Raw genomic sequence first — 26223 nt, 5'->3', positions numbered from 1 at the left:
CCCCCACAAGGACTGGAGACAGGGCAGCGGCCCCCACAAGAACAGAAGAGAGTGAGATGGCACGGGACCTCTCCTCAGCCAGAGGGAGTGAGGCAGCATGGGGCCTCTCCTCAGCCAGAGGGAGTAAGGCAGCAGAGGACCTCTCCTCAGCCGGAGGTAGTGAGGCGGCACGGGGCCTCTCCTCAGCCGGAGGTACTGAGGCGGCACGGGGCCTCTCCTCAGCCAGGAGGGAGGTGGCATGGGGCCTCTACTCAGCAGGGAGTGCGGCAACATCGACCTGCTCGGGAGCTGAGGAGGTGCAGGGCCCCTCCGGAGCAGGAACCAGGGAGCCACGGCGCTTCCTGGCACCACGCCTTCAGCGACCAGGTTTCCTTGCGGGTGGCTCCATGGCTAGCAGGGAAACAGGATTGGGTTGGCTACCAGGGGAGTCACAGGGTGAGGGAGCGTCGAGCCCCTCCAGGACCGGGGAGGGGGGAGTGGTTCAGCAGGCTAGACAGGTTAATCGGCGAGTTCAAGAAGTGCAGGAGGCTGCTGGGTAGGTGAGGAACCAACCACGGCTTCTCAGCAGCCATCCTGCGTCCCACCAACACGGCTGCATCTTTGTATACCTGCCAAGCCGGCTTCTTCCACTCCTGCAGCAGGGCATACAGGGCCATGAGGTGGTCATACGCCTCGTCCGGTGACTCACGACTCACGTTTGTTCGGGGGGGGGGGGGGGGGGGGGTCGGGAGAATAGGCGGGGACAGAGCTGATGAGAGCCGGTGACGGGGGGGTAGGGAGAACCAGAGCAGATGGGTGGGAGTCCAGAGCGGAGGGGGAGACTGGAGCAGACGAGGGATTCCAGGGCAGACGGGGAAACGGAGCAGAAGAGTGATTCCAGGGCAGACGGGTAGACGGAGCAGACGAGGGAGTCCAGGGCAGGTGGGGAACAGAGCTCGAGCAGACTGGTGTGGACTTTGCAGAGGAACCGCAAGCAACGACCCAGCAGAGAGCAGTGGGGAGAGTCAGGCTTTATCTGCCGGTGATTACTGATTTGGACCAGCTGCGCTCCTCTGCAGCCGTTCTTAATTATCCAGAGTGTAGCACAGGAGAGGGAGGGGCCATGACAGTATGTAATACGATGCTTTAATGTGTTTTATATAAATAAAAATTCAATATTTACAAAGACAGTCTTTATTCTGATGGTAGGACTTAAATGGTTCACTGTCAGGACTTAAATGCTCACTCTGTCAATTGTTGATTCAGTACTTTCTCAGTCTTTTGCTTTTTGTGTTTTTTGCAAAATGCCAGTTTTGCTGATTTCACTACTTTCATCTTGCAGCTGTTTGACTGTGCACATTTTTATGGTGTGTTTTGTGGAAAAACTCTGAGTTACTTGAGGATAAATCTGTTGCCAGACCATTGTATATGTGGTTCAATTTCAAATCACAAGATCACCCATGCCAGTGCTCACCTTGTACAATAAGTTGTATTTCTATTCAAGTGATATTTTTTGGTGTGTGATCATTAGAGATGCTTATCGTTTTCGATCAGATGTAATAATGATGATTGGACAAACGTGGTGAGTCTTGGTTGTGTGTGTACAAATGTGTGTGTGTGTGTGTGTGTGTGTGTGTGTGTGTGTGTGTGTGTGTGTGTGTGTGTGTGTGTGTGTGTGTGTGTGTGTGTGTGTGTGTGTGTGTGTGTGTGTGTGCGTGCGTGCAACCATAACTATGTATCAACTATATCAGCTCTTTTTTATTGGCTCATAGTGGCTCTGTCTTATCTGCAGGGCCCAGCTGGAAAATGAGAAGAAGAAGAGAGAGGCCATTGAGAAAGAGAAGGAGCAGATGGAGCGAGAGAAGGAGGATCTAAGGATGAGGCTTTACCAGTTTGAGGAGAAGACCAGGAAGGCAGAGAAAGGTGAGGGGTGGGGGAATGTCTTTCAGCAGCTCATCCATCACTTAATCCTGACAATACAAGAACTTTAGTCTGCAGTCTCATCCAATCAAATTGTCATTGGTCAAACCACTACCATTGTTAATTTCTTGAAGAAAGAAAAAAAAGCACCATATTAAGGGCCTTCTAGGATTAAACCATTATTCTTGGTAATGTGTTGAACAGACTACTCAGAGTGCAAAATAGCATAGTTGTGGTTGCATTTTGTTAAAATGGAGGGACAAAAAGTAGAGTGTAAACTTTCCAAACAGCAGTTTGCACATCACAGCTCAACAGCTAACATGGCAGATCAACTAAAAACTGTAGACAAACTTGTGTTTTCTCAGTGGTTCTTATGCTGGATCACCGATTAACATGTTTCTGTTGTCAGAAATCATATGAATATGGGCAGGTGCAGGCCGGTTTGCTCTGAGTCTGTCATTTCAGCACGAAATAACCAGGTTCAGATGATTTGATATAATCAGAATCAGATCAGAAGCACAATCAGTAAAAGCTTTATTGCCAAGTGAGCTTGCACAAACAAGGAATTTGTGTTTGTAACTGAAACTTACGGTTCTCACAAAAAGTTAGACAGCAAAGTAGCAACAGAGTTAGTAAGTAATAATTATAAAATCTAAAGACCGAGTAAATGCAACAATCTACAAAATCTAGAAATGCTAAGACAGTAGTACTATATGAAGACATAAATTTAGCTTCAGCCATATTGCACCTATTACATGTGATCTATGAACAGGTTGAAACATTACAGGTGAGTACATAAGGTGAATGAATAAAAGTGGAATTTATACTGTAAGTGAATATATGATGTACTACAAAACAGTGGCATGATATTTACATAATAAATTAACTAAATTACAATATTGCACATGGGTATTAAATAATTGCACATTGATGAAAGTATTGCACGTGAATTGTGGATGGGTTAAAATATTGCACACATGTCCGGTATTTTAAAGAGTCTAGTTGTGGTGACTGGTTTAGTGTTCATGAGGGAGATGGCCTCTCACCGATGATCCTCTCAGCTGTGTAGTCTGTCCGTTGCAGTTTCCTCATGTCCGACTTGGTCACACAACCAAACCAGACAGTGATGGAGGAGCACACGACCGACTCACTGACTGCTGAGTAGAACCAGATCAGCAGCTCCCCTGGCAGTCTCTATTGGGCCTTCTTCACCACAAAGTCTATGTGGGTCTCCATTTCCGGTCCTCAGAGATCGTCATGCCCAGGGAGAGCAAATTGTCCATCACATGAGCTTGGTGTACTGTATTTTGTCAGGATGTCTCTGTTCTGCTTGTTTGGAATTGCCAAACACTTTATAGCATCAGAGCCTCTGCTGAAATTTTAACCAGATACAGTTCAGACATGTTAGGTATGACTACCAACCCTCCTCTATTTTTGTTGAGTATGCTAGCATATAGTCAGGTCCTTAAATATTTGGACATTGACACAATTTTGAGCATTTCAGCTCTGTACACCACCACAATGGATTTGAAATGAAACAATCAAGATGAGCTTTAAGTGCAGACTTTCAGCTTAATATGAGGGTGTTTCCATCCAGTTCAAGTGAATGGTGTAGGAATTGCTAGCATTTACCCGGCACTACCACAGATTGGATTTTTTGCTTGTGAAGCTACTGTCTTACACATTGGCATTTCTCCGTTCCCTTAGGTGAACATTGGTCTACTGCAGCCCCTCTTGTTTGTGGGGTCCCACAGTGCTCCATTTTAGATCTGTCCTTTTCTCATTGCACATGCTCCCCTTGGAGTTTATTTTTAAGAAACACTTTTAATTGTTTTGCAGATAATATACAGATATATCTACCTATGAAAATGGAAGCCCTTGATAGACTGCTTAAAAAAACATTAAAACATAGATGGATTGCAACTTGCTGAACTTGAATGAAAACAAGACTGAGATTATGTTTGACTGATCACACTTCTTGAACGCTCAGTGGTCATAACCAGGTTTTTTCAGCTGAGACTTCTGACATAGGTGAAGCCCTGTCTTCCTCTCAATGGTCAATATGTGGTTATAGAGCAGTCGTCAATTCAGAATTTGCAGTTGGTACAAAATGCAGCTGCTTGCATAGCTCCAGCACTGACCTCCCTCCCTGGGCTCCCTGTCTTCTTCAGGATTGACTAAGATGTTCTTGTTTGTTTCTAAACTTTTAAATGGATTGACCCCACTTTAAGTAGCAAAACTCTTCCATCAACATACCCCAGTTAGAGCACTGAGATTGAGCAGCCAGATGCTTCCAAGATCGAGGCTTAAAAATAGAGGTGATCAAGCCTCTGTCGTAGCTGCTCCTAACCTCTGGAACAGGTTAACGTTTCATGTAAGAACTGCTGAGATTTTAGATTAGACCCACCCCTATTCTTTGGTGTTTGATTCAAGTAGACCACATCCATTACTATGCTGAATTTTTATTCTTCTTTCATTTCCTTAATTTTATTTAGCTTTGTCTTTTAGTCCCTGTGCTTTCCTATTTTTTTTCTTAATTGTATAGCACTTTTGTTTTACTCCTGTTGTTTTTAAATGTGCTTTACAAATAACTGTGATGTTGACTTATCGTTAAAATGTAAAAAGCCACAGGACTAAATCATTTTGGTTTAAAATGTAGGCAGCTGTAACTGACATATGGGTAAATCTCTGTCCTTTACTTGCTGTGAACATGAATATCTGAAGCATAGCATTTGTCTCATGCCTCTTCCTCTCCTCTTTTGTATATTTAAGATTTGCAGGACCAGCTCCAAAGAGCCATGATGCTGGAGGCAGAGCGGAGGAGAGCTGAGGAGGAAGCAGCTCGTTTGGAGGCAGAACGTCAGATGGCCTTAGTGGCTAAAGAGGAGCTGGCCCGTCAAGCTGAACTCCAGAAGAAGAGTCAGGAGGAGCTGGTTTGTATTTTCTTACACCATCTTTTCCCAAATTAACCAACTATTATAACAATACTTTGACTGAATTGGGAAGATATTAATGTAAAGAAAATCTTGGCAGATCTGTCAACAAAATCAGATAAGTGCGACGCTTGTTTGCAAAGATAATTTCTCAGCTGTTGTTTTGTCGAGGTCTGTAGCAGGCCTACTGTAGCTCCAGACAAAGACAGCTTGTAGCATCCCGCTTAACTACACCTCTTTACTTCGGACTAACTGCCCCCTCAACGAGAGCTGCTAGGATGTTGGCCACTCACTGGACTTCACTTCAACAGTCCTGACAGTAAAGCTGATGTTCCTACTCCACATGCAGTCAGTGACAGCTGAACATGAGCACCGTTTTACTGGGCGGGCACCCAGTATAGCTTCGAATACCATTAAAGTAGAAAGTCACTATACAAGCGCAGATTATTTGCCATTTACACCTGCTGCAGTGCCCTTTTTACTTAAACTGTATTGAAAAGCTAGTGCAGTGGATCAGGTTTTTGTGCATTTTTCTCTCATTGTAACAGAAAACATGTTGGAGTTGTGTTATCATGTCAACTTCCTTTTGCTGTTTGAAATCATGTAACCCATTAATGATAGTCCCTTATGTCCCTTGGTTTTCTCTTAGTGATGTAATTTTCCAGCTGGACGCCTTTCACATAAGAGTTTCACAGCTTGGTGCTCCACTGTGGGCTGAAGTCAACTTAGACACATTGAACCAAAGCAGGTGCAGCATTATATGTTGCCAGTTGATCATTTAGTGTGGTCAAAGACAAGCCTTTCATATTGTTATGGTCGTCAGAAGGAATGCACACCAACACCCGCAGTGGCTGCTTGTTCAATCCAATCGAGACATTTCACAGTGCCAACTTTTTTGTTGTTGTTGGTAAAATTATTTTATATCACATGTCTTAACAACCTGTTTTGCTTGTGACTCTTTCTAAAGTAATGTCTCCTTGTTGTGAACGGCTCCATGAAAGAGATGTTTTTAAAGAATTATTTATAAAACAATCCAATATTTGACTCTAAAAACAAAGCCAAAGTTTAAAGGAAAATGTGAACATCACTTTAGCAGAAATATTGCTTCCCAGTTCATAAAAGTCACTTCAAATCCAGTTCCCATCTTGCTCAGTGATGCTTGTTTTTAGTCATTTCATACATAGAATGTCAGGAAGTGGTCATGATAAAAATAAAAATAGTATCTTAAAAATAAAAAAAATAGTATTTTAAAAATAAAAACAGCATTTTATTTGTAATTTATGAGAGCAAGGTCATGAATCACATTTTTGTCTTCTTTTATCATCTTTATTTGCTATGAGTATTATGTGAAGAGTTTCTCCCATTGTTATGTGTCAGGCTGCAGAGCTAGCACAGCACACAGCCACGATCACCATGCTCGAGAAGGCCAGGAGACAGAAGGAGGAGGAGGCTGACTCATGGCAGCTCAGAGTAAGAGCTTTAATTGATGACTGACTGATGTGTATGTTTTACTGCGTCTTGTTTATCTCTTCCTGTGTGGTTTGGAAACTTACTGCAGACAAGTACAGTTCATTACAGGGATGGAATTACATTGGGTTAGTGTCTTTATTTGCTGTAACAAATTCTATAACATGCCAGAGCTGTCCTATAAACAAAGTAGTACATTTGTTTTCTTTGAAGAATTCTGGGCAATTAGAATTTTAAACCCCTAAGACAAATTAAATATACTAAAAAGAAAGTAAATGTGGATAGGAGGGATAGGAAATATAGAGTTGTGTAACAAATCTTATTTTCTACCTCAGTTTGGAGGCAAAAGCATAAACTGACTGACCTACTCTTTTGTTATCAGGCCCAGGAGGCCCAGGACGATCTGCTTAAGACCAAGGAGGAGCTGCATATGGTGATGACAGTGCCGCCACCACCTCCACCTCCTCCCATGTATGACAATGCGGATGACAACAGTGACAGCGAGGAGAACACCAGTACACATAGTGCCGACCTACAGTATGAAGGAATCAATGACCACCGCAATGAGGAGGATCGCCTGACCGAGGCTGAGAAGAACGAGCGTGTCCAGAAACAGCTGAAGGTGAGAACAACGTGACCTAGACCAGGGAAAATTAACACCTCACACAGTCAGTCACTTGCAAGATGCAAGTACGGTAATAAATGTATTTGGGGTGAATCAAAGAATGTGAGCCATTAGAGAATTACTGCAAGTAGCAGCACAGTAGTTATTACAAAATATATCCCATAGATCACATTTGGATCATTCATTGTAGCTATCAGATGCCATGTAGTATATTACTCTTCTCTAATCTAATATCATCTTGGTTGTTTAGTCCACACTTAAGTTCAACTGACAACTTTCACACCAGCCCAAACAAACCATCTCTGTGGTTTCATCATCTCTGTGCTCCCATTCAACAAATTCAGCTTGAGAGTTGAATTTGTTGGCACAAAGATGCTGCTTTTACTTATCTCTATCCTCAGCGTGAATGATTTCAGTTCATTCTCACACCGGGATGCCAGTTTGACTCATCCCTACCCTCCCATTCAACAAATCTGGCTCTCATTCTATCACCAAGATGCCAGTTTCATGAGCCTCTCATACGTTGGCAACAATCTGCTTGTTACACTTCTGGCACTGGGACACTAGTTTCTTCCGTGATCATACCCCCTGTCAACCGTCTGTTCAAATTTCCAGCAAAAGATGCCAGTAGCACATGCACTGCCACTCAAAAATTTAGACATATCTTCTCATTCAATGGTTTTAATTGTTTGTATTTTTTTCCCCATTGTCGATTAATACTGAAGATTAACAGGTTTTTGTTTACAACATAATTCCATATGTATTCTTGTATAGTTTTGATGTCTTCAGTAATAATCCACAATGCATAAAATAATTAAATAAAAAACATTAAATGAGAAGTTGTGTCTAAACTTTTGACTGGTAGTGTACCTCCACTGGCCATGCCAGCAAGTTGCCCAAGAGGCATCCAAATCAGGCATTAAAACCAGGTTAACTCACTCCTTCTGAGGCAAAGGGGCAACAGCTGTACTGCAAGCTCCCTCTGGATGGCGAGCTCCTCACCCTGTCTCAAAGGGCATGCCCAACCAACCTACGGAGGAGCTCATTTCAGCCACTTGTACCCACAGTCTCATTCTTCTGTCACCATCTAGAGCTCATGATCATAGGTTAGTGTTGGAATGAAAAAAACTGCAAGTCAGCTGAAAGCTAGCTTTTCAGCTCAGCTCATCGGGTCCAAGCATCTTCCATAACCACATCACCATTTCCGGACAAAACCTTCCCCTCTCATCAGTAGTTACCAACCTTGGTGTGAGACTGGACCCTCACTTGACACTCAACAACCAGATCAAACATCTGTGCAAGTCTTCATTTTTCCACCTCAAAAAAATCGCCAAACTCCGTCCTACCCTCACCCTTTCTGATGCAGAGAAACGCAGCAGTCTTTGTCTCCTCCAGGCTGGACTATTGCAATGCACTTCAAATTGGGATCCCTAGCAAGAGCTTGCAAAAAGCTCCAGTATATTCAAAACAGTGCTGCTAGGATCCTGATGAGAGTGCAGAAGCAACAACTTATCACACCCATCCTCCGTTCACTCCACTGGCTCCCCATATCCTTCAGAATTCATTACAAAATTGCTCTTCTCACTTATCAGTACATTCATGGCATTCCTCCGGAATACCTCAAAGAACTCATCTGTTACCACTTACCAGTCATTGAAAAGAAACCTCTCCACCAATAATTGCCCCCTCCTCCTCCTGCCCAGAACCAAACTCCAGACTATGGGAGACAGAGCCTTCACCTTAGCCACCCCTCGCATATGGAACTCCCTCCCTGACCACTTGAGAGCTCCACAGACAGTGGACGTTTTTCAAAAATGGCCTAAAGAGCTTTCTTCTTAACAAAGTTTTTAATTAAACATGCCCCTGAAGTTTTTTTTATTTTTAATTGTTATTGTACCTGATTGTTTTGTTTTCATCATGATTGTTTTGTTTTTTATCTTTTTATATCTTCAATGTAGCACTTTGAGATTTTGCTTAAATGAAAAGTGCATTACAAATAAAATTTATTATTATTATTAGTAGTAGTAGTAGTAGTAGTAGTAGTAGTAGTAGTAATATGGGTATATGCCAATTGCTGGAAGAGAAAGTAATTTCACTGGTCAGGTTATACAACTTCTGACTCCTGATATAGTTGACAATATTCACTACCTGAGTGTGAAATCTGTGATTTTAGTGCCTTCAGAAATTCCTACATTGGATTGAAAAATGTAGTGTCCAGTCAAAAATTAAATTTTATTGGTGGGAAAATTACAGAAGAGTTGCTCAGTTCAGAGTGTATAGTGTAATGACTAAGAGTACAAGGTACTGATTTTGGACAAAGGTTAGGACAGCCCTGTAAACACAGAGAGGAGGTTACACTTTCATGATGACTTTAAAAAGATCTGCTGTAATGTTAGATGCGCATTTGTGTCAGCATTGTTGTTTGTCTTTTGATCTCATGTGGCTTCTTCTTTCTCCTCAGGCACTGACATCGGAGCTGGCTCAGGCCCGTGATGAATCCAAGAATACCAAAAATGATATCCTTCACAGTGAGAACGTCCTGGCCGGCCGAGACAAATACAAGACCTTGCGACAGATCAGGCAGGGCAACACCAAGCAGAGGATTGATGAGTTTGAAGCCTTATAAGAAGCTCTGGTGCTTGGGCCTCATGCCCTTTCTGAATGGTCACTACATCTGTCTCCTTCGCTGACACATCAACACACAAACATAACACAAACACTCAAACTCAACACACATCAGTTGCAGACTAAACTGGACCAGTATACGCACAGCAGAGGCATCACCTACAGAAAGATCAACTCCTGTCTGGAGTTTGGTTGGCATAATGCAGGGCTTTGCAAAACCTCTGAGGAAAACTCAGTGCCAAACTTTCTCTCTTTTTCTGTTCTTCATCTTTTAAATCTGATTTGTGTATTTGATTGTATGTAATTTGATCAATTCAGACCAAAATCATGTTTGTTTTCAACCACAGGTGTGATGAAGTAGTGGGATTAGCCAAATTTTATATGTAATTCATGATGCACACTTAAAATATGTAATCCAGGACTCTCTTCTTTTTGTTGTTATTTGTTGTGTAGGAAGAAGGATGGTTTGTCTCTTATGTCAACCACTCACAAAGGGAAATGCTGTAAAAGAGGGAAAATGTGTGTTTGTTTTTCTTTCCCATTGTATTTGGACACTTCCACTTATGTTTATTAATGCTACAGAGTAGGTTAAAATCATGTCTAGTTTGATATTTATATTGTATATGGGACATATAAAAGGGTATTTTTTCTTGGTTTGTATATTTTTGCTATTTTCTAATGATAAAAACATGTTCCAACTTTTATAAATTGACTAACATAACAGTTGTATGTTCTTTACGTTTTTCTTAAGATCACCAAATTAGAGATTTAATCATAAATTATTATTTTGTACTGTAGAAAATATTCAAGGGTATGCTATTAAAATCAACTGAGGAGATTGATAAAAATGTGGGTACTTTTGATTTGTTTTGTATGTTTTTTGTCTCTTTAGAGCACTGTGTTGACTGCCACACCAGTTTATTTTATTTCTGTTTGTTCTGTAACATGTTACTGTGGAGTGAGAGATGAGCATGTGGTTGTATTGTATCCTAAGTGGCTTGTGTTTCTGTCTGCTCCTCTAGTCTCAGATGTATGGTTCTACACTTCTCAGCCAAGGTGCATTGTTACAAAAATATTTATATAACTCTGAAAAGATATAGTTCTTTTTTTGTGTTTGACCTCCACTAAGGTTAAAATGAGGGCTGAGTTTTCGTTTTGTGGCTTGGTCACAATGGACTGACCCAGACAGTAGAAAAACCAACCTCACATTCTCTCTCTGGACATGGATTAGAGGGGCTTTTACTAACACTGTCATGGAAGCACACAGCTATGCTGGCCTTTATACTAAAAAAAAAAAGATTTTTTTTTTACTGAGGTGTTCAACATGTCAGCAATAAAAAAAACCTGATTACCATTTACTGTGTCTAATATGAGATGAACAGTATGGACTCCTGTCGTCATACTTTTTGAGGACTCTGGAAGTTTTTTTTTATGGGTTTGCATTAGGTCTCTCGTTTTCAGTTAAAGGACAAGTATAGTTTTATTCAAATGTATGAGAAATTATTGGATGAAGTGTTATGATTTTTTTTTTTACAGACATTTATGTTACCACAAGGATGAATAAGGATGACACGGGTGATCCCTGCTTTTACTGTAGCACCACCATAGGTTTGCTTTTTGTGGTTTTGAGTGAAATGTCTCATCTAATATTGGATGAATTGGACACGAGAGATAATGGTATGAAATTTCAGTTTGTCGAACACTTTGGTTTTTCACTACATGCTTGCTGAATAGTCTCTGCTGTAGTAAGTCATAGCATGCTAACACATTAACATAGTGAATAAAACATAGTATTTTCCATGTTAGGATTACGGTGTTGTTATCCTGACAGCCACATAAAGCTGGCATGGCTGTAATCCCACAAGTGTATTTACTGTGGACTAAATTTGAGAGGAGCCATGTTTATACTTCAGTCTATTAATCCTGAAATGATTCAGTCTGACAGACCAGTGTTATACTTCATAAAAACGAAGCATGTGGAAGCTATGAAGTATTCATGGTAGCTCACACCTACTGCAATATACTGTACTAACACAATGTTAAAGTTCTACATTTTTCAAAATGTAAATAACCAAAAATATACATAAACTCAGCATATCAGGGGGCAGTGACTGAGTGCTGTCATGATCTAATCTTGACATTGGTGAGACCACAGAGCTCATTTCCAGTTGCCATGGTGATCCAAGAGAACGCAAGGTTGACAGAATTCCAGGTCAGTGATATCACCACTCCTTTCATTGCAACCTTCTTTTCTCTCCTTATCAATGTTGGAAAAAAATAGAGGCCCCCACAGGTCTGCTATGGATATGTCCGGCTGTTACTGTTTGTACCTGCAGTGCTCCTATGACACGTGTTTTTTCATTTAGGAGTTCAGAAATACAGCAGTCTCAATACAACACTCAGCCAGAAAAATGATCACTATATACACAAATGTTGTGTTTGAAACATTAAAAACAAATGTGTCACAACGAGAAACATAATAATGGCTGTAGACACCATGACAGCTGTCACCCCAAGGCCGTTTTGGCATGTGATAGGGGTCGAACCATCTACCCTGTGATCAGTGGACAACCTGCTCTATCGCCTGAAACACGTCCGCATGGCTGTAGCCATTGTTTTGATTAGGATTATGACCGTGGCGATAACGAATAAACAAATATATAACATCTCATATATATGTATATATATATATATATATATATATATATATAAAGTATGTACACATATGTATGTGTAATCAGTGTCAATAATGTATTAACTATTAGAATAATTCACAGAATGAGCTGTATATATTACAAATTGATAATTTATTGTTTATATAGTGCTTATAAATGTGTCATAGATTATGTAGAAGTACAATGCTGCCGTAGAATTTGTCACTAAGGATGTTAAAAGAAGATAATCTCTGTTGTTACCAGGGTCCATTTCAGCCCCTCAGGGGTCTCTTAGAGAAGCAAAAGGAGCTCTCCCCCTGGTCCAGGTTCGGAGAGTTGCCCTGATCAAACAGCAGCTAATGAGCACCCACTCGCACCGCGAAATGGTCGTTGTCTGGACAGTCTATCTGCCTGCTCCCAGGGTCAGACACCTAAACACACACACACACACACACACACACACACACACACACACACACACACACACAGAGAGAGAGAGAGAGAGAGAGAGAGAGAGAGAAAGCGAGAGAGAGACAGAGAGAGAAACTCAGAGAGAGAAATAGCTATATAAACACATCCTCATGCCTATTAAACACCTACACTCTTTAATGCATTCATGAACGCACACCAAAACATACATAACACACCTGCAGGCACAAAAGTCGACACACAAAGAGACATGCAGGGGAGGGAGGTGTATTTACACTTTGACACAGGTGATCTGAATAGTGTTTGCATTAATGGGAAGGTGTTTGGCACCTTTGATAAGGACAGTTAGTTGATAATTACAATGTGGCCTAGTGTTCATGTCTCTGTAAGACAGTCAAGTCAAAATGACTATCATGAAAGGAACAAAACAGAAGCTGTGCTGACCTCTAGTGCTGAAAGAACCATGAGCCGGCCAAAATGTTCATTACCTTTTAAACAAAACATTTCCAATTAGTGTCTTGTAGGATTTAAGATGTGAGCTTTCATTGGTTTTAATCTCAATAATGCAATATTAACTTTTGTAAAATTCTTATGAAAAATATTGTAAGATTAAACTCAAGTCAGTGTTAATAAAGTCAGCCACAAACCAACCCAAGACAATGCAAAGTATTATGTAACAACAAAAAAAATACATTTGACAGAGTGAGGATCAAAACCCTTGTGTGTAAGCTGCACACAAGGGCACAATACAGACTGTTTGGGGTGACAGTTTGCATTGTGTATTGTACTTGTGCATGCCAATGTTTACAAGATTTGCTTCAAATTTAAGGAAGTTTCATTGAATGAAAATGCAGACATTATCATTAAATTATCTGACAGATTTTGTGTTTTTCTTGCAGACAATGAAGGAAGCTGAACTGCAGAGGCTCACCCTGGTTGTTGATGCTGAAGTGGATTCCTACCAGCAGTTTTCCTCTTTCCTGCTACATAGCACCGCTATCTGAACTATCAGCCTAATGGACACAGAAACACAAGAAGAATTTAAAGAAAACTGCTGTAAAGACAAAATCATATAATAATAAAAAATATGACTAGACAGAGATTAAATATAAAAGTTAATTTTTTAAAAACTCAATATAATAATTACATTTACATCTTTTGTTTTTAAAATGAGCATTTTCTGTCTGTTCGGTTTGAAAAAGCAGACAGATGATCATATACCTGTGTTCTGTGTTTGTGTTGAATAAAACAAAAAAATACGATTGAAAAGTGCCATTATAAAATTAAATGTTTTTTCATGAATAAGGATTTTGTGAAATAAAATAAAATCCGAAACTCTCTCCTAATTACTTTAGAACAATCAGCCATGCAGGGGACATCCTGGACAAGGTCACCAGCCTATCACAGGGCTACATAGAGGGACAAACAAGCACACTAACATATTCACCTATGGACAATTTAGAATTACCAATTAACCTCAGCATGTCTTTGGACAATGAGAGGAAGCCACAGGTACAGGGGGAATATGCAAAGTCCACACAAAAAGACTCCAGGCCAAGTTTCAAACCCAGGACCTTTTGAGCTGTGAGGCGACCACCATGCCACCCAACATCACAATATTATAATCAGGGCCGGCCCTAGGACTTTGTGGCCCTAAGCAAGATTTTTTTTGTGGCCCCAAAACATGCACAGGGCAACTACCAAATCACGTGCACAGCTTGTAATTGGGTTAAAACACACATGCATATGATTAACAGCATTAACAGATTTATGTTTTATTGGAATAAAGACAGGGACAAAATGTGAATCACACACTTATTGTGGTGTGGCCCCCTCTAGTGGATGTGGCTATAAACAACGGCATAGAGTGTTTATGCCAGCGGCCGGCCCTGGTTATAATTATCGCGCACTTCCATGAATGTCACTTGATATTTTAACTGGCAGACTGTCAAAAATTATTGCATATGTGACCAATTTGGTCGCAGTCTAGAGTCCTGATAAGTCCATCCATTATTTATACACCACTTAATCCTCATTAGGGTCATGGGGGGCTGGAGCCTATCCCAGCTGACTTAGGGTGACACAGGGGACACCCTGGACAGGTCACCAGTCTATCACAGGGCTACATATAGAGATGCCCTGATAAGTTTTTTTTTTTTTAAAAAAGTATACATTTTTATGTGTCATGATAAATCAAATAAATGAATATAATTTTTTTACAGACCCCCATTTGAGAATTACTGCTTTAAGACTGAACATTTAAGTTATCATGTTTCTCTTCTGATCTGCAAAACCCACAGCTGTTTACCTGTTTTAGCTTCAGACAAAGCGGATACCAGTTGAAGCACTGCGAGGTCTTGTCCTCCAATATCAAGCCATCCAGTGGGATGAGTACCTCGCCAAGAAACACTTTTCTTTTCAGAGTTCCCGAATGCCACACAGAAGCCTGCAGTCTCTTTCCAAACAGCAGGTGGTGTTCTATTTCATACTGTCAAAAATTAGATAAGGAATCTAAGGCAACCAACTCTATTAAAATGCAGGAGCCGAGGTTGACTTTATTCTGTCTTTTTACCTTAAAAACTTCATTGTAAACTGGATCAGTCGTGTTTCTTTTAACTGCTGTCTTCAGCTTGTAATTCTTGTCTGGCAGCACACAGAGTTTGACATATCTACACACAAAATAAATGCAGGATGGTGAAGTTTAGATTAAGCATCACACGACAAAATGGGGTCACAGTATATGTGATGTGCAATGTAATAGTAAAATGTCCTCACGGATGACACTTCCTCCTCTTGCTGTCTCCATAAATGAGATTTCTGCAGGTGCCAACTGTGATCTCCAGACTGGACGTGTTGGTGTTGTAGGCCAGAGCCAGTTCCAATTCTCCTGCTACAGAGATGTTCTCGACAAGGCCACAGTCTGTGCTGATGCTTCCGTTACTGCCCTGAGGGAGCAAAATACAGACTGCATCCATCCATTTCCATTTTTTTAAAGGACAGACAGACACACTATAAGTTAATTTAAGGAAGTAAACACATAGAAGGAATCAGATACAATCCACTTCTTTCATCCAGGAGGATTCATTAAGTTATGAGATTGAAATGATCCTAATCATCCATTCATCCCTTATCGATACACCAATTTATCCTCTGTAGGGTTGTAGGGGGTGTGGAGTCTATTCCTGCTGACTTAGGGTGAAGACAGGAGACACTCTGGACAGGTCACCAGTCTGTCACAGGGTTACATAGAAACAAACAACCAGGCACACTCCCATTCGCACCTACGAACAATTTAGAATCACCAATTAACCTCAGCACCACTTTCAACTGTGGGAGATAACCAGGAGAAAACCCACCCATGCACAGGGAGAACATGCGAACTCCATCCAGAAAGACCCCAGGCCAAAAAGTGAACTCAGAACCTTTGAGCTGTGAGGTGACAGTGCTAACCACTGTATGACCGTCCTAATGAATAATATGATATTTTAACCGCAATATGTTGCTTTGATTTTGTTTCTTATCTTCAACTTTGACTCACTCTCCTTTCTCCAGAGTACTCAGAGCTGAAGGAAGTTTCTTCTTCTGTACCGGCAGGGGAGCTATCCTGGTCGCTGTCTTTGCTTTTCTTGAACATATTTGGAAGACTTGGGACTTTAAAGAGCTGCAAAAACAAAACGGATACATTTCTTTCCTGCACATTTACTCACTGATACCACTAACCTTACCAGAAAACTTTTGATAGGTTTGGGATAGAATACCAATCACATTATCACTTAGTCAAACAGTGGCATTTGTGATAGCACAATAACCGACAGTACTTTTGCTGTAAGAATAAGTGAGACCAACTTACGTTGCTAGATTTGCGGATGTCACTGTCAGAAAGGCTCTTCTGGGTGCTGTAGCTGAAATGAGGTCCTGCCTGATTCTTGTCAACTCTCAGCAGGTGTCCTTGCACATCACTGTGAGAAGTGGAAATCTCTGCGATGGCAAAAGCATGCAAATGTTTGCTTAGAGAACATAAAACACATACAGCAAAAAGTAAGCAAGATTATTTGTTCACCACATGGACAATTTTTCAGACTGCTGAAAAATATGTTGTTTTTCTATTGCAGTCAACACAAGCAGGTTGTTGATATTATCTTGTGCAATTTCTGTCGATGAAGTCGGTTCGATAATGTAATCAGAGGGGTTTTTTGGCATCTTATGATTTCAAGCAAATTTCCCTTTGTGGTTATTTCAGTGTGTATATTCTGCTAATCAAGGCAGAGATCAGATTATGTTGCAACAAGATCCACAGGAAATGTCGTTTCTCATTCTGAAGAGTCAGTTTCTCAACAAAATGCACAGACCGTACTGGATGTCTTACATTTTGTGTAGTTGCAAAATAAAGAATTCCTTATTCTGTAAATGCTGACCATTTAGCTGGGGTGAGAAGGTGTATTGTAGCAGCTTACTTTTAATTTGACTTGTAAAAGAAACCATCAGATCTTCCACAGATTTGGTAAAAGGCTTCAGGTTTTTTAAATCCTGCAGATCAAAACACAAAAATCATTGTCACTTGGATCATACATTTGAACAATTTAGTATAACATAATGCTGAACATTTTATCTGTATTTTACCTCAGATCTGCCCAGAACTGGATAATCCAAGTGGGGTGGAGGAGTGGGAGGAACGACTGATATATGACTGGGAAAGCCATAGAAAATGAACATACTATGAATTTAATGAAACAAAGCTGGAGCACTCAGAATAAAAATGTAAAGTATAATTGTACCTTAGCACATTGTAGGTCTTTAATAATTCCTCCCCAACTGTCTCATATTTGTCTGTAAAGAATATAAATAACATGAAAGATTACACTACTGTGATGAGGTGGATGGAGTTCATGGTGTCTGAAGAATAAAATGTGTAACTTTATGCTAACACAACTAACACATTTGGAAAATTTGTAACAAATGCAAAAACACACAAAAGGCATTAAATATCCTTATTTAACATTATAAATTTTAATATTACTGCTCAGTCCACAATGCCTCACCACACTGTAAACTAATAATAATTAGAATTCAGGATTTAAAACCAAATATCATAAAGGGCTTAAACAAACAACTGGGACTATCCATATTTTGTTATTCACTGCAGTTAAACTCGACATTAGCAAAAGAGCATTTCTAATTAAGAATGATGAATTAAAACAAAAAAGCATCCTATCTTGTATGCAGTCTGACTTTTATAAACAAACCTGTGGTGAGGGGAAATCTCTTTGCCTTTTCCTCTAAAAACCACTCTCCTGATCTGATCTTCACCTCCCTGTGAAAAGGGAAAAAACACTGCAATAAGTAGGTTGAAATTATGACACAATGACAATATAAAAAGCTACATTAATGCTTAAAAAAGGCAGGAAATACAATTTTCCTGTTGAACTAACATCATTATTTTAAGTCATGCCTTCTTGATGCCTCTTGACTTCAGCTTGAGTTTTATATATTTATTATCTTTTTTTTTTTTTACCAATTATGTATTGTGAAAGACAAAAAGAAGTATTTTTTTGTCTTTCTTGACCAACCCAAATGACAAAATTATCTCGCTTTTTCCAGACAAAGCAAAACGCAGAAGGAATTTCAAAAATCTGAAATCCAGCAACTTTCCAAATAACATCTACTTTACAAAAAGTCACTAGCATTAACCATCTTGTTGTTCTTCACAGACATACTGTATATCATTAGCAACCTCTACTCATGTGGAAAATGAAGAAGTAGCAAACACACTATAGCTCCTTTACCTATCTCTAACTGAGTAATGATTCTTTGGTCATGCTATCATTCTTCATGCGTCTTATTGCTATAGCTTGAGTATATTTTAATGTGAGACACATCCGCTTTTACCTTTAGGAGATGTGATCAATTTATTAAACGTACAATAGAGGAGTTCTCAGTTCACTTGGCAAATGCAAATCAGTTTGCAAGGACATCAATTTACGTGACCAAAGTGACATCTTCAAATTCCTATTCGGTACCATTGAAGGTTTTTCTATTTTTTTTATTTTTTTTTTGGAACTTTTGATTTTGATTTTTCAATTTAACAATAGAACTTTAACTGAGACAAGATCAGTGACGTAATACAAAAAAGGGTACAAAACATAATGCGTACATGAATATTGCTGCATATGATGCAAATGTGTATTTTCTAATTTTAAAAATATGTCAAAACAAGTTTGATTCACTGACTAATAAGCTGTTTGTTGCAGCGCTGGGTGAGCGTGACCCGAACAACATAGAGCTGCGATTCAAGTGAGGATCTGTATGAGCAGCCACATCAACATTTAATCCACATTTGGTGTGATTAAATGTTGTGCTCTTTTGTTTTAGAAAGTCTAGAAAGTTATCTTTAGTAAATGTTTTTGCTTGCGTCAGTCACCATTCATGTTGTCGCCTCGGTTTACCCTGTGATATAGTTCCCCAGTTCACTTATTTATGTCATGATTAACTATTTTACCGTAACTGCAAATCAGTGTTCAGATTATGTTTTGGGTACTAGAGAGGGAAGGACCTTTATGTTACACTCCTATTTCCCTTGACTTGATACATTGTTTAAAAAATAGGCTATTTACAGCAACTTTAAATGAAGTCATATGTTAAAGCACTTTTAAACAGAGTAAAAATGGGAATGTGAGTTTTAACTGTCAAGTACACTAATCTATAGACAGTTATTAATTACTCTTTACGCATACAGTGATCAACATCAACATTAAACCACCTAATAATAATAAATTGCCTAATATTGTGTAGGTTTTCCTTCTGCTACTAAAATCTCTAGGGTATTTCTGTGACATCTGGGACGAAGACACTGGCAGGGGATCACTTTTGTCCTGTTTTGGGTCACTCACAGAGATGGATCCTCCATGGATTAGTCTTGTTACCGTAAATCCTGTGAATACTCATTCACTTTGGAATCTGGGGAGTTCGGAAAGTTAATGACTGCTTTGAGCTCTTGGTCATGTTTCTTGAACTGTTCTTGAGTGGGTTTTGCATTGTGGCAGGGTGCAATATCCTGCTAAGGGTAGACGCTTGTGTTGAAAAGAGTGGCTGACTTATTGTTGTAGGCAAAATTGTCTTTTTTATGGTCACTATTATTTTCGTACGTAGGTAAGACTGCCATGTAGGAGCAGAAGCAGATACGGACTCAAACAGTTTAATAAGCCACACTTTAGCCTATGGTGGCGTGGCAATCATAGCCAAACTCTTGGTCCAGAAGCACCATTGCCATGCAGAAAGTATGCTTGGTCTGCAACAAGGCTGAGGAGACTATTATGTGTCAAGGTAACATCCGTATAAATACCAGCGCCTAAGGTTTCCCAGCAGAACACTGATAATCAGTGTCATTCATGTCGCCTTTAATGTTGGTGTTTTAATGTTGAGGCTGATAAATGTATGGTCATTTAGTGGTGTCATTTCAGTGCCACTCAGTCACAGACATTATTTCTTAGTTCACCGGGCCAGTGCTCATCTCTCTACCTGTAGGCGTGGCAGACCGTGCACTTCCAGTTCATTGCTCCCACGCGGCACACGCTGCAGATGCGGTGGCTGCAGCCACGGCACACTGCACCTGAGTTCCACATCGTTCCCAGCGGACTCTGGCAGCAAGCACACTTCCGCTCCCCATACTGCTGGCCAAAAGTTTTGGCACCTTTCATTTGAAGCTCCTGCAGGTCGTGTTTCATCCTTCTAAAGTGATCAATACTTTCAGCTGTCAGTGTCAAATTCGACTTCTCAAAGACAGTTTTTCTCCTGTAACAACTACAGAGTTAAATGTCTTTTCAGTACATTTTAAGCATTTTCTGCATCCTTCAAACATCTGAATGTCAATTTTCAAAGCATCATTGTGGAACAAATAAAGGAACAAAGAGAATGTATACATGCATCTGCTTTTTACTGAGGCTTACAGGAAAAGACTGATATGATTCTGATGGCTATGTGATAAATAAAAAATACTGACAATTAGATTTGACAGTTAGTGGAATTAGAGAAAAGCAGCTTGGCTCTGTCAAAAACAAGATCTACCTTCTGACACATTTAAAGCTATCAAACACAATTATTTAATCTTATAATGAAATAGGTTTAAGGTAAGGAACACATTATATTTCTGTTTTTACTGTTGCTTTCCTCATCATTTTGTCACCATCTTATAGCGATCATCCCCATAAGAGCTGTTAATTCTGTCTTTTTCCAGAATGATAAAGAAGCAATTTTGTCACAGAACATATAACAGTTGTTTTGAAAAACTCACCTGATCCTGTCCTCCTCAACTGTACGCAACTGCTTGTCTCTTCGTAGAACCTCCACGACTCTCTCTTTCTCCAGGACTTTAAGCAAACTTAAGTCCATCTTTAAACAACAGCCTCTGTCACTGCTCTTCTTTTCTCTGTCCTCCTTCAATCTGTTTCACTGTCTTTTTATTCCTATCTCCTCCCTTCTTCTCTTTAACCCTCCCTCTTACTAGACCCTCCCCCATACATAGGCTTTAGTCTTGGGGCTGAGACTGAAAACGGGTAAGGGTTCCCAGCAATTGTGGCAGCGTCTTCTTCTTATAGTTGTGTCTCTGAAGGTGAGTGAAGAAGGAAGTTTGTTAACTGATGGCACAGATAGTCAGTAGTCTCAGAACCTATGCAGGGCAGGATGTGATGGCATAAGTTAAGTTGCCCCAGGGACAAATAAAGTTCTTTGAATTTAAAATCAAAACATTTTTCTCTTCAGTACCAAAACAAAGCATGGGGAGCAGGAAGGAAGTTGCTTGTTGAATAGCTGTATGCCAGGCTATGCTAGGAGATAAGAGCTTGTCTGTGTTACTGACCAGAGCTGCCAGGAGAAAACACACAGCATGAGTTGTTAGTAGGCTTCATGGCTTGGAGAGACAAAGTTGTTGTCTGTTCTCCTTTGATATGTAGCATGTCTCGCAGGCTGCAAATATCATTGATACAAGATGCAAAATATCCTGCTAGAAGGCTTTAATGCAGTGGACATTTCTTCGTACTTCTGTGTGATCACTCCTTTAAAACCTTTTCAGCCTCAGTTTAGGGATGCTCATATTCATATCATTTTAAGCATAGTCATTTCACACATGCCTCTGGAACGTAAAGGGTCCTTAATGATTCAGTTTGTCTGTGGTTTAGTGGTGGTTGAGTTAACATCCGAGAAGAGAGGGTGGAGGGTCATATCAGGCCCCCACAGCAGTGACGGTAAAGGATACCTGACTGATTAAATTAGAATCCAAATATGTCATCTAACTGTTGTGAGAAAGACCAATGTGTCAGAGACCAAGGTCTCTGACACATTTCCCACCCAGAGCTGAGCTTCCTGTAAGACCTGAGTTAGCAGCTACATAAGTCAGCCCTAGGGGTATGTCTGTGCGTATTAACAAGCTGATCACCGCAAGTAAATTCCAAATAAAAACCTACCGACTTTTTGAAACCATGCCGAGATTTCCCAAGTAGTTCAACAGCTCATCTTTATGTAATTCTTTGCAGTGGCTAAAATTACATGTGGGCTAGAAAGAGCTCAACAAAGCTAGACTCGCAAGAAAGCAAAATTGAAAATCATCTGCTTTTTATTATCACGGTATGTTGAAAATATCTGAGAGACACATGCAATACTCCATTTACACCTATTTTGCTAAGACTAATTTAACAGTAAAATGGGGAAAATAGTGACTCAGGCGTATTACACAATGAAACACGTGGACCAAAACAGAAGTAATAAAACATTTAATTAAAACTAACTCTTTCAACATGCATTCAGAGACAGGAGTACACAATAGTAAACTGCAGAGAGAACAGGAAAAGTCCTCTTATACAGTGCACTCAACAACAAAAATCACTTGAGACTTTCTTGACAGCAACTGCAGAACAAGACGTGATTGCAAAATATATACGCAACCCTGTTGTATTGCTAAATGTAAACTGACATATCAGAACACCATTGTGACAAATGTCCCTAATCTTACCACAGCATCCAAAGGAAGGCAACTGTAAGTTTGTGACACAAGAACTAGGTCACCGCAGAGTTAAGAAGTGCAGAAAGCTGCAAGATCTTACCTCCTTGGCTTACTGCATTGCTGGAGTGGTCAGCCTGAGGATGTGGCAGATTATATGCACACAGTGAGTTTTACAAAGCTCGGCTTCCTTCCTTTTTGAGTTCACACATGTTGTTGCTCTCTGAAGGCAGTGTACAGAGCAATTGCCAATTGATCTCAGTTAAAAGATTCCATTTGCTTAGTGAAATCCTGTGTACATAAAATGTTTTTGCAGCAATAATTCGTGCTATTGATAGGTTGTGAGCAAAGACAAGAAGTCACAAATTTAGCATAGAAGAATTTTTACATTAAATTGTGCATTTTTCCTGAAACTGTTGTTTGTGAAAATGTTATAAAGAAGCTGCAACCCTAACTTTAAATATATTTTCTTTTTTCTAAAAGTTTTTTTTTTGTCAATATCAACTTCCACACAAGAGAAAAGTACAAAGAATGTAAGAGTATGTTCATCCCAAAAATATCCATACACTCTTACATACAGTCGTAGATGGATTACTGAATGGCCTACCAGGCACAGACCGCTTCTCCTTATCTCCCATGAAATACTGAAGTTGAACTGAAGGTTTTCAACCAACAGCTACACCTGTTGGTCCAACTTCCCAGCAGAATGGCACAAAAAGTGACACAAAGTGACCATGGAGAGGCACAATGACAACAGAGATTAAAAAAAGAAATACCTTAAAGAGGTGAAAATTACTTTCAAAGACAAATAAAAACAAATGCAAAGATATGAAAAATCTCCAAACAGCGGGGAATCTCTAGGATGGAATCATGATGTTACCATCCCTTTAACTGCCACTGGGTGTCGCCACCTCCTTGTATTCCCTGTGTGACGAATTGTAAGGAGCTCTTGACTTTACACAACAGATACTGTAAGGGAGCGATTAAATCAAACATTTGAACTACTTCTGCCCAAGGCCACGGTTTATGGCTTGACTGCTTTAAGTGTTTGGTACACTTTTTGAACCTGGAGAAACGCTCAGCAACTTAGATGCTCTGACACACCCTCCACCTCAGCCATTGCTTACCTGTCAGTTCTCCCTCTCTTCCCTTTAACCTTTCCTCTATTTTTATATTGTCGATCCTGTTAAGATACAATGACGTCTTTTTCAAGGGAAGCCTGGCCAAGGCAGCATCCAAAGAAACATTAAAATTGCAACAATAGAAAACAAACAACATAAACTCCACAACAAAATAAATAAAATGCATGCTAGGAAAAGCAACAGGATTAAGAATGTACATTAAAACAACAAGTATAATAAGTAGCTGCTACAAATTCTTTCATTTTTAAAACCAGAGCTGAGGCCTGGGGCACGAAAGTAGAGACATTTAGCAATGTGGATGAGCTGCCTTCAAAATACACACATTGCTTTCTGTCAGACAGATAATTATCAAACCAGCCAATGGCCTGCTCAGACAAACCAATATCAAGCAGTTGTTGCTTCAAAAGGGAGTGGTCCACTGTGTCAAAGGCCTTAGAAAGGTCAACAAAGAGGGCTGCAGAATGCTTTTGTTATCCAGTGAGTCTGTTATATCACTGGTGAATTTGAGGGAGACTGAGGGAGGAAAACCTTCAACTGAGCTAGACCCTTGAGTGCCTTTGACAAAATGGACACCTTAGGTTATTTATTATTCAAGCAGGTAGAGTCCCCTTCTTTTAAAAGGGGTAGAACAAAAACAATTTTCCAAATTTCAGGAAAACAATTTATAGTAATAATGAGGTTAAAAGGACATTGGAGGGGTCTACCAACAAAAATCAGCAGCTAACTTTAAAATATAAGGTTCTAATTGATCTGGGCCTGCAGATTTGGTTATGTCCAGTGAGGAGAGCTCTGTGGAACTCTTCCACTGAGAATAAACTAAAACTATAGGAAGGTTGAACAGCAAACATGTGGCCAACAGACGTGTAACCAGCATCTGGAGCAGAACACACAGGATTAAGTACAGGTGCGGCTATCGGTGAAGAAGACCCAGAGAATAAGGAGCCAGAAGCAATAAAATTCTTATTAAAACAATCAAGCATGGAAGCCCTATCAGTTGCAGTAGTGGCATCATTAACAATATAGGGTGGGAGTTCACTATTTTTATCCACGTCATGCCCTCCACCTCTGCTGCCAGGTAGTGGCAGATTCACCTTCCCTTCCCCCATCTCTCTTTCCAAAGGTGGGCGTGGCGTATGGCATGTGGACAGGTGCTGTCATTTGTAAACAGCGGAGTCGGCGGGCGAGCAGGTGGGAGGGATCACCACATTACCTCCTTTCCCCATAAAAGCCAGATGCTGCCACTACTCGTCGCCGGATTGTGAACTACTCCAGTTACTATTAACCCTGGTTCTGTCAAGCTCCTTTTGTTACTGCTTGTGCTCACTAGTTCTCAATCTGTTCCAGTTTGGATTCCTGCCTGCTCGCCTCTCCTGCTTGGATCCCCCTGCATCACTAAGGACTTCAGTTAACCACGACTGCACCAGTCAAGACGCTAACCTCTACAGCACCTGTCCGGACTCTGATCATCACTGTGAGAGCTCCAAAGGCAGAACTTGTAGCTTAGTGACTTGTAGCTCAGTGACCACGTGACACTTCAGGACAGACAGTCTGGATCTGTCATGAGGAAGTTTCTGGCCTTCCACCGTGTTCCAGGCAACGGAGACTCCGATCCGATCAACGCTACACAAAGTAGACAAAACAAACCTCTCCTATCTGCTCCTGATTGGGTTGATGCTTTAATACCTTAACAACAGTCAAATTTCTTCCCTCCTAAGAATGTTGACCCAGGTCATAGATTCATTGTCTTAGATCGTTCACTATCTACCCTCCTTTCACCATAATCCTCTTCCTTCAGTCGGTTAACCTGCTTCCACACATTCACCACACACACACACACTATATTTTTCACTGTCTTTAACTCACCTGTATTGTCTTAGAACGGTTGATAAATGTTTTTTATTTAGACCAATTCACGGTCTCGTGCATTTCTTTGTGTGGGAACTGAGATCAATTTAATCAGAATTCTAGACTTTCAGATACCAGACTAATCAACTTCACTTTAATCAAAGTCTCCTGTCTTTTGTTTAAACTCATAATTTCCTCAGATAAACTAAGGATGGTGCCCCTTTATTAACAAGTGCAAACTTAACTACTTCAGTAGTTCTGCTACACCTATGATCCTTGCCATTCATCTGTCTGGAACCCATGGGAATTTGGCAGCTTCGATGTGTGGCTCTCCCTGGAGTATTGCTACCGATGGCTGAAGTCGGTCATCCCTGAAGACGAGTACCCACTTTCATGGTGTCAACCCATGAGCATCTTCATCTGGTCAGTCATGTCTCTCAGCAGTGTGACTGCTACTGAATCCGCTTGGCCCTGATCAATGTCAGATCGCTTACAAATAAAACTTTTATCCTGAATGATTTCTTCACCTCCCACTTCCTGGATTTTCTATTATTGATGGAAACATGGAGTAAATCAAGTGACAACAGCGCATTTTTGGAGCGCCACCCCCCGGCTG

At 40.4% G+C, this 26223-nt stretch overlaps 2 protein-coding genes and 1 long non-coding RNA gene across 4 annotated transcripts in view; 2 read left to right on the top strand and 1 right to left on the bottom strand.

Moving 5' to 3' along the window:
• Positions 1–10903, top strand: part of ezrb (ezrin b) — a 42073-nt gene extending 31170 nt beyond the window's left edge. For both annotated transcript variants that reach the window (XM_022205141.2, XM_022205140.2), the window contains 5 exons: positions 1772–1902; positions 4672–4832; positions 6210–6302; positions 6682–6921; positions 9386–10903. In XM_022205141.2, the coding sequence (XP_022060833.1) occupies positions 1772–1902; positions 4672–4832; positions 6210–6302; positions 6682–6921; positions 9386–9550 (790 nt within the window). In that variant the 3' untranslated portion in view covers positions 9551–10903. The remainder of the gene's footprint in view (positions 1–1771; positions 1903–4671; positions 4833–6209; positions 6303–6681; positions 6922–9385) is intronic.
• LOC127537755 (uncharacterized) overlaps positions 1–26223 on the top strand; it is a 329554-nt gene that overhangs the window by 86157 nt on the left and 217174 nt on the right. The window lies entirely within an intron of this gene.
• Positions 12377–21227, bottom strand: sytl3 (synaptotagmin-like 3). Its single transcript, XM_022205143.2, has 13 exons — positions 20920–21227; positions 20148–20357; positions 17876–17943; positions 17408–17459; positions 17253–17319; positions 17087–17159; positions 16483–16610; positions 16171–16293; positions 15408–15577; positions 15205–15301; positions 14941–15120; positions 13564–13645; positions 12377–12634 (listed from the first exon to the last, which is right to left on the bottom strand). Exons 1-12 carry the CDS (start codon positions 21015–21017, stop codon positions 13616–13618), a joined length of 1296 nt encoding a protein of 431 aa, XP_022060835.1. The 5' UTR covers positions 21018–21227; the 3' UTR covers positions 12377–12634; positions 13564–13615.

This window comes from Acanthochromis polyacanthus, chromosome 16 (assembly GCF_021347895.1).
Source record: "Acanthochromis polyacanthus isolate Apoly-LR-REF ecotype Palm Island chromosome 16, KAUST_Apoly_ChrSc, whole genome shotgun sequence".
NCBI lineage: Eukaryota > Metazoa > Chordata > Actinopteri > Pomacentridae > Acanthochromis > Acanthochromis polyacanthus.
Note: the sequence above shows the minus strand (reverse complement) of the source record. Positions and strands in the feature narration are given on the sequence as shown.